The 9,563-nt window shown below is 30.5% G+C and overlaps 1 protein-coding gene across 1 annotated transcript; it reads right to left on the reverse strand.

The window, feature by feature from the left end:
* Nucleotides 1-198: 198 nt before the first annotated feature.
* On the reverse strand, nucleotides 199-6,016 carry LOC106690906 (poly(A) polymerase alpha-B). The gene is made up of 5 exons (XM_067051367.1): nucleotides 5,816-6,016; nucleotides 3,590-3,657; nucleotides 3,171-3,315; nucleotides 1,886-2,091; nucleotides 199-553 (listed from the first exon to the last, which is right to left on the reverse strand). Exons 1-5 carry the CDS (start codon nucleotides 6,014-6,016, stop codon nucleotides 199-201), a joined length of 975 nt encoding a protein of 324 aa, XP_066907468.1.
* Between the last annotated feature and the right edge of the window lie 3,547 nt (nucleotides 6,017-9,563).

A 9,563-nucleotide genomic window follows, 5' to 3' on the forward strand; every position in this document is an offset into this window, starting at 1 on the left:
AGAGCTACCAAGATAACCAGAATGTACTCATAACCAAAATTTAACCTTTTTGTATGAAGGACATCAGATATTTTTCTTCCAATTTTTGGATGTTTTAAATAAAAGCAATGCTTGATTAACTAAAACATTTGAAGTTGACTGTGGAAGTAAGTTATAGCACTAATATTTGCAATATATAATGAATTATCAAATCTTATATTAATTTAATCTATATAAGGATGAAAAATGTATTGAACTGAAGTAATAGTAATAAAAAAAAGTTAACTGAAAATTACCATAAGTCTTAAATGATGTGACCTCTAAGGAGAGATCAACCTGTACATTTTTTATTTTCTTAAACACTATCCCGATGAACCACATTGACGTGGGTACTTCAAGTTCTCCAGGAGGTGTCGGTAGTCCAGGAAAGCATTCAGGATTGACATGGGCCAGGCTGATGTAGGGGTTCCGTTCAAGGGAACCCACGAGGTGGCGAACCTTGGACTCGACCAGCCCAGACCATTTTAGCTGCTCTTCTTGACTTGCAGACGTAGCCAGTAGTACAATGAAGTGTCTGAAAGCAGAGGGGGTGTTATTATATAAAAAAGAAACACATTATTATCTCATACGAAGATCTTATTGGCCATTTCATGAAAAGTTTATCTCAAAGTTTGGTAAATCGAGATAAAACTCGAGATAAAAATTATTATTTTTGGATTCTATGTATCTGGAAATGTAAAACCTTAGAAATTTGAAAGGTTGTTGATTTATTTTCATCCTAGATGAGATTATATTCATTTATAACATGAAGGCTAGTTCTTTAACCCGTCATTGGTCACTGCATGAAAATTTCTCTCACCTTAATTGTTTTTCGGGTCTGTAAGCTGCTAGAGGGAGACTGTGTTAACTATTTTCCTGGAATCTGTAGGTCACAGTCACTTCCTTCTATACCTTGCCCCCTAAACCACTCTAGCAGCTCTGGGTAAGCGTCCAGCCCTCTTCCCCTGGAAATATACCCTTCTCTGAGACATTATCTCATGCACGATTAAGGCTGCTATAAAGATATTCAAGTTGCAAGAATTTTTTTCATCTGCAGCAAGTGCATTTAATCCATAACATTTTTTTTTTTTGAGGAAAAACATTAGCAGAACTAGGAAAACATAGGCTTAAGGAGGCAGAAACTCCATTAGGTACGTATTATTTACTATTAATTGTATTTCGATATTATAAGTGTAGGTTATGATGGTCTTTATTACAAAAATTTGTCTTTTCATGTTTTCACTTCATCGCTGCGCCATATGAATACTATTTTTTGTAAATTTAGGGGTCATATTCAGACATTCTAAACAAAAAAGGATTACCACCAGTGTAAAAGACCGATTTGTCCCAGTCATATGGTGTTCATATATAATTTTCATCATATATTTGCACCAGTTGTGCACAAGAGATTTCTTCACACTGAGTATTTTGTTTCTAAGATGGGTGTTATATTCTTATAATATGATATATCTGTATTCTGATTCTTTGTATAACTTTGTCTGTCTAAAATATTACATTATGTATATTACTATTTTATAATTCTGTTTGTTTTTTGAATTTTTTAAAACTTATAATTAATTACATTTTATATTTTAAATCATGTGTTCAAGAGCTCTAAATAAGAAATATGAGAAAAAGTCTCATGCACGGCCATACCTGTTAAAATTGGCCTAGCCACCGATGACGAGTTAACAACAAGCTCTAAGAAAATTCAGCTTGAATATTTCTTATCAATTATAGAGATTACTATTTATTATTGAATATGAATGGCTGATTACCATAATTACCACAAAGAGAAAGATAATATCAAATAACTAATATAAACAATATAAATATCCCAGTAAAAAAGTAAGTATAGATATCTTACTTGTACTTTTGGAAAAAATTTGGAGCTTCAAATAATTTGTCCCATGATGCCTTTCCATTAAAAATTTCATTGGTGATAGCTAGGCCATTATTAAAAGCCTCCTGAATGATTGTTCTTGTTGAAGCAGAAACATTAAAAGTTGAATTCTGCTGAGGGTATACAGGAGTGATAATAGGCATAAGATGATATCTATCCGAAACATTCACCTGCAATAGAAATAATTTTTACAGCTCAGTGCAATGATATGATTGCAACCTATAAACATATCATACTATATAATTTATACCTAACTATATTTTATATATATATATACACATACTGCTGAAAAAACATCATTGTTCATTAAAATGTAAAATATATCTTTTCTGAAATACAATATGGATAAACTATAATAAGAATAAGTTTAGTGGTGAAAGAAAAATTGAATGAAAAGAGGCATAGAAGAAAGGCTTGTAGAATAATAAGTTGGGTTGTTTAGAGCAAAGTACCAATAATAGCGATTTACATCAAGGCTATCGCCAAATGAGGTCCATTTTATTCTTTTGTTGGTTCACATAACTGTTTTGTGATATAAACAATCCCTGAAAATTATTATTACAGCAAAATAAAACATTCTTTCAATTTCCTTTTTCCCAATCATAATTATTATTTACTGAAATTATATGTTTCATTATTTAAAAAAGTATTTGCTAGTAGAAAATGAGCTAGATGGTGAATCTGAACTAGATTATTTATTTTTTGTTTAAAATACAACAATATGAATTATATTATGCTAGAAGATACATATTATTATTATTATATAAGCTAGAAGATACATATTATTATTATTATTATTATTATTATTATTATGTTAAGCTAGAAGATACATATTATTATTATATTAAGCTAGAAGATACATATTATTATTATATTAAGCTAGAAGATACATATTATTAGTGTTATACTAAGCTAGAAGATAGATATAATTTTATTAAGCTAGCAGATACATATTATTATTATATAAGCTAGAAGATACATATTATTATTATTATTATTATTATTATATTAAGCTAGAAGATAGATATTATTATTATTATTTTATTAAGCAAGGAGATACATATTATTATTATTCAACGTTGGTTATGTTTATCCATTTAATAATTAGGACTTTCAATTAGATGACTTCACTCCACAACTTGACTTGAATCCAATTTTCACAGTTAATGGCGTCTAATGCTCTAAACAATAAACTAATTATGTTTAGAAATATAATGGCTTACACTAAATTAATATAGAAATAACTTACCCTAGGATCCCATACTGGAAATCCAAGATTAACCTGTTTTGGTTCTTGTAACAAAACAGGGCTTGGCCATTTCCATTTTGAGAAAACCAAGAAAAACGTATGTACCAATGTGGCACATATCGCATTGGGGTAAAGCTGGCACGTCCTAGCATTACCCAACTAACTCCTCCCAAATACCCAAATGAATTACCGTGCACACCATTTCCTATAAAAATAAAATCATATCCTCTAAAGCATACAAATTTTAATGAAGTAACACTAGTAAAACAACACGTAGATTAAAGATGAACCAGTTATGTTTAATGACCAAGAGAACTATAAAAATAAATCACAAGGAAGCATTGAATCACACTAACACATTGTGTCTCAGAAAGTTCATTATAACAAAATAATTTGATAACTTACTAACCAAAACTAACTTGCAACCAGTTAGACTCCTAATATATCTCTGATCAAGATTCTTGAGCGGCATGTGATCTGAGAGATGCTAAAAGAATAATTTATTGTCAAATTCATTTTTTGAAGATGTAAAAGTCATCAGAGGGGCAGAAATTGGCTCAGACCATATGTTGCTCATTACGAATACACAAATTTAGAAGCCTCAGAAAATACCAAATATACAAGAATGGATATTTTACTGCTCCAGAATCCACAATTTCAAGAAAGGTATGTAGCAGAACTGGAGCAGAACTGCGGGAAATTATCCTTGATGCACCAATAGATGAGATGTGAAAAAAATCAAAGATAGGATCCTGAAAGTCGGAACATTGGTATGTGGCATAAAGAAATATTCCTCCAAGCTGAAAAGATCAGAATGGTGGAGTGAAAGGGTGAAGGCAGATGTACAAAGGAAGAAATTTGTGTGAAAGGGATATTTAAACAGCAAAAACGACCATACCTGGGAACTGTATGTTTGACATGCAAAAGGCTAAAAGGAACAGCTGGGAAAAATTTGGAAGAAGCCTACAAAGAGACTATAATGTAAACATCAACATCTTCTGCAAAAAGATGAAAACCCTGAAAAGCAAGAATTGAAAACCCATAAGGAACGTAAAAAATAGTGCAGTAATAGTTCTGACTAGGGAAAACAATTGAGGAACCGTCACACTGAGAGATACTGTGGAGGAAGAAGAAGATATCAATTCTATTAATATTTAATTTTATCAATGGCACAAATGCCTCTTCTATTCCCTGAAAATTAATTTACTACAGGATCTAAGTTAAACCAAATAAATCCTAACATAATATCAATATATTTAAATCAGGAATTTTCTCTACCAATAAAAGAGAAAGTTGTGTTAAAGTGTCATATAAAATTAAATTTTTATTGTATATGGTTAGTTTAGGTATTCTCCGGAGTAAAAGTTGAGGGATATTACCCAAATTAATTTTAATACTGGTATGGCTGGTTTAAATAAAGAAGTAGACTGTATTAGAAATAAATTATAACTATGATGAACAAAATAAAATGTCTCTATTTTGGATGATTCATGACAATTGATTATGGTTTGCCAAAAATAATTACAATTTGTATTATTGTGTTAGATATTAATTTAGATAGTTAGATTACAATTACTTGCTGTTGATTAGGTTTTGATTTATAGTGATGACTTGTTCTTCTGTTGTGTTCTTTAGTTCCTTCATCCTGATTTCGTTCCCTGCCTGGTGGTGTTGATTAACCTATTCGCTCATCCTGAGAAATAGTTGACTACCAGTTACCCTAGGTAGCCTGTGTTCACTTGTCTATGTTACCTCTTCACTCTCAAGGGGTTCTTAGCTTACTTCTTTTCTCTCCCACTAGATGGCAGCATTTTCATATTCATCTTGAATTCTATTCAAATGTGAAGGGGGACATTTTCTCCAAACAAACCGCCCACCTAAATTAAGCTGGGCTAATTTATAAGAAACAAAACTGTAGGAAAGAAACAAATATGTGAACAGGATGTGGTTTTAAAGTTGTATCAAGATTAGACGCCTTTTAATATAGAAGGATATTGACCAGTATGAACAGAATGTTATGTGAAAATGTTCATGCAAGAGCAATGCAGAAAGATAAATGAAACAAACTTTGAATATTTAATGAGGAAACATAATAATTAAGTTTATGTATAGAAATAAATTCTATAGATAACTCATGTATAAAAAATAGGAAATAGTAAACGTTAATATATAAATTAAGAAAGTAAATACATAAATTAAAAAAGTGTATGTAACAAAGCAAATTCAAAGTAAATAACTAACGAAGTAAAACTGCAAAATAAAGTTTCACCTCTTAAAAACCTGTGGTGAAAAGAGAAGTTTATGATTTTTCGCTGCCCACCGAGTTAATTCCAACCTCGTCCAGCAATAGAAGCAGTGGTGTAAGTTCCTTGGTCAAAATCGATTTCATACAGAAGGAGATGAAGCTCCGTTTGGCACTGTAACGAAACATGTTACCTGAATTTGGATAGTTTGTTAGAAGGTTGTTGTAAGAACATACTATCAAGAGATGGTCCTGATATAGCCTATCAGTTAAGATTTGAAGATAGCAGTGCCCCATATTCTGAATTGGGGAAGGTAGTTGCAAATTGTAATTGAAGTTGTGAAGAGTTCATTTGAGTTGCTGAAGGAGTCCTTTGGGTGGACTGAATATCCGAATAACTAACCAGAGGTGGGATAACAGCAGATGTTGTTGCTACTGAAACAGTCTGTTGAGACTGTCTGGCTAGTGAATATGAACTTCGTTGAAGATATGGAAGAGAAACTGGAGAGTCCTTTTGTGTTTGAATATTTCCATGTTCATGGATGATGGAAATAGTGTTGCAATGGATATCATCAATTTTGGTTCCATCCTGAACATTTTCCATGCTGGTTTGCCCACTGGTTTGAATAGGAGTGGTCTTAGGGATCTGAGAGGTGGTATTGTTGGAATTTCTGATGATTCTGTCCTGAATATAGTTGGCAGAGTGAAATTATCCAAATTGTCTCTGCTAAGATGAGCTTTAAACTCACTTCTTCCATTGGCATTAGGTACTCCATTTTTGGACACTAACATATTATCAGCCTGTACTTTGTTCTTGGAGCTAATAGGTTTTACTTTTGCTTGTTTATCCTCCGAAAGATACAGCATATTTGAAAATGGAGTCACTTGATCGCCAATTTCAATTTCTCTATTCAAAGAGGGATGTCTCACAGTTTGTTGTCATTGGTTATCCCTGTAATTGACAAACTCAGCACTGGTAGTTGCGCCCGCCGCTGTAACTTGTGGAAATCCCATTTGCTCATGTTGGTGTAATGTGGTTTGCTATGTACTAGTATCATGACAATGAAACATCTGTGTTTGTTAAAGACTATATAGTTGGTCTTGATAAAGAATCTTGTGGTCAATATAAAACATTAGTTTATGTTACGGAGCGTGAAGATACTAATAGAACATTCAAAAATGAGTTTATTCTAGAATCAGGTTCTGAGGATGAAAGAGGTGAAGCATAGATGGAAATAAAAAATGAAAATGCTATAGAAGAGGATAAAACTGATTATATCTAGTTCCATAAAGGTATTAAGTCCAAATTAGGTAATGAGGAAGATAGGAAGGAACTGAAACCTCGGTGTAAGTTTAGGAACCATAAAAGTTTAGTTGAACATAAGCAGTTATTAAGAGATCACACATCGAAAAGAACATATTCAAGTGAAGAATCACCTATTTCACCTTCTGATTAAAATTTATCTAAAGATGAAAGAGAACTCAAAGATCGAGCTAATATAGGAGACCAATGAAATGGAATATTTGAATCGGGAGAAAATCAACAGATAAGACTTGAAGGATCATTAAGATGCACAGATGATTTTAGAGAAAAGGAAAAGACAGAAATTGTCCAAGGAAAGGCTAAGAAACATCAAAACATTAAGAAGAAGCAGAAAGAGAAACCTGGTGAGATTGGAGAAAGGTTACAGAAATTAAAAGCTTTAAATGGTGACCCAGAAATTTGTGTCAAAGATGAAGAAATATTAGAAGATATTAACACAGAAAAACTAGAATAAAAGATAAAAACACTTTTTATAGAAGATTTCTATAAAGAAGTTGATGAAGAACGCCCTAGATTAAATGCAGATGAATATAATTGGGACATTTATTTTTAAAAATGTGGATTGCAAAGCAGATAATTTAGAAGAAAAAAGTAAGAAATATACTGCTCCTATGAAGAAGAAGAAACCCAGAAAGAAAAAGGGATTTAGTGATCCAACAAATACTGTTAGGTAAGACCTTTCGTTGATCTAAATGTTCATAATAACTTCTGAGAGTATTTTGGTAATTATTATAATTTTGACTATGAAAAGTCTGGATGCAGTCGAAAGAAGAGAAGTCCAAACCATCAACAAAAGGACAGTTGAGGATTTTTTAATCTAGGACTCCATGTGTGAAACAAGTGATTGTGAAACACTAAATCAAACAATTGTAACAAATGATTTTTATTATTTTTTTTTTTGCTCAAAACTAATATTGTGATTTAAAAATTATTTTGTTAATGTATGTAAAATATTGTATAGAAAGTTCTTTTAATCATTAATTTTGATGAAAAAGTGGTATTCATACTAGTAAAAATAAAAATAAATAAATAATGTGAAACTGTTTAAATTATCCTAAGTGAGGTGACCAGACATCTTCAATTAACAAGCAAGGAAAATGTTAAGGATCCAGCAGAAGAAAGTATAATATTTCCTAAAAGGGGTCCATTTTGCATTAAATTTTAAATTAAAAAATAATTGTTTTTGAGAAACTTTATACTGATGAATAACTTTTAAATAAAAGTTTTAGCATGAAGTGTAGAACAGTTATTCTGGGATTTTTGTTAACTAATATAGGAATATAATTGTCTGCTCACTTGCACAACCATAGGTCCAGAGTTCATTAATACTTCTGGCAAGCCACTACATATTTTTTTCAAAGTTTACAAAAATAATGTTTGGGCGAGATTATAAAGAATGATTAAATAAAAGGTAGCAAAAAATGCTAAGTGTAACGGTTTCCTGTTCACTTGATAGATAAGTTAGCTTTATTCATTCATATAAAAGAATAGGTAATATTATAGAACTTATCAAAGTCAGATTAATCTGGGTAATAGTAATTAACTCTTCCCCTATCATAAGAATAATTCCTTTCTTAATTCAGTGAAGTTAATAATTAATTTCTAGTAATTTAGATTAAAAAAAAAATTATTTGGAAATAGCATACCTTATGATGTATTTTATATTTATTTGTATTCTCTCCATTGTCATCTTTGACGCTTGTTTAAAAACTGAAAAAAAACAAAACAACATATAATTAACTAGCTAGATTTAGAGCAAGGTAAAAACATACAAAAAACTTGTGGCAGAGTATAGAAACTGCAACCATCAAATCATGAATTAACGTCAGAAGAGTTAAAAGTGAAAAAATATTCGCACATTCACAAATTCGGTTATTTATGATACACAAGCACTTTTTTTTTGTAAAACGAATAACTCCACTAATAAACATAGAAGAAGAGAAATAGATGTATCATTAGAGAGAAATTGTTGAGTAGAGTTTCACGGAAAGAGATTTATTTTTTCAAATTTAAAAAAGTAAAACAGGCATTAAGTTTATTAGATTTTACCTGTCTCAATAGCAATGAATCCTGTTGCGGTTGCTGGTAAGATCAAATAAATTAAATATTTCTTCTTCATAAAACATGTTTGGATGACAATGGCCTTATGCGGTGAATTCACCTCCGCTACGTTTTCAGGTTCGACTTCTCGCGAGTCTCAACTGAATGACTTTTGCTCCTTTAGACGTCGAGGAATGTTGCTCAACTAATACTTTCCTAGGAAGGATTAAATAAGTTTACATTTTATCGCAATAAATCCTTAGTTTATAAGTTGTATTACAAAAATAAAGACTTCTTTTAAGATAAATATATTTCAGAAATTATTATGCCCATTTATTTACATACGTTATATTTATGTTTTATATATTTCTATTCTTAAATGTGGAATATTAACATAATTAATAATAAATTAATTTCTATTGTATTATTATTAATCTTTTTCATTAGGTATTTATTAAAAATAAATATAAATCAATAAATAAAACCTTTTTCTCATAAATATTATCAACGGTCGACTATCTTCTCATCTACAAATCAACAATTTTTCGATACAATACTTATTTCTAATTTTCCTTTCTTTTCCCTCTAAATATGAGAAAAATAATCTAAAACAAAATAGTGATTACAATGGTAAATTATGATAAATTTATCAATGCAATATTTTAACAAGAAAATCAAAATTCACCTAAAGAAAAAAAATTTAAAAACAATATTATTAAAATTAAAATTATTTTAATTTTAAAAATGTTGTATTCTCATTTCGGAATTCCACTTTGGCATTAGTGAA

Source organism: Halyomorpha halys, unplaced genomic scaffold, assembly GCF_000696795.3.
Source record: "Halyomorpha halys isolate HHAL.00 unplaced genomic scaffold, Hhal_1.1 Scaffold1961.1, whole genome shotgun sequence".
Lineage (NCBI taxonomy): Eukaryota > Metazoa > Arthropoda > Insecta > Hemiptera > Pentatomidae > Halyomorpha > Halyomorpha halys.

Bases quoted from the DNA above. Each gene is read 5' to 3' on its own strand.
- LOC106690906 (XM_067051367.1), bottom strand. From the start codon at position 6,016: ATGGAAAATGTTCAGGATGGAACCAAAATTGATGATATCCATTGCAAC. The intron at 2,092-3,170 runs GTAAGTTATTTC...TTTCTATTGCAG, and splicing joins TTCCAGTATGGGATCCTAGG to GTGAATGTTTCGGATAGATA. The intron at 554-1,885 runs GTAAGATATCTA...CTCTGCTTTCAG, and splicing joins AATTTTTTCCAAAAGTACAA to ACACTTCATTGTACTACTGG.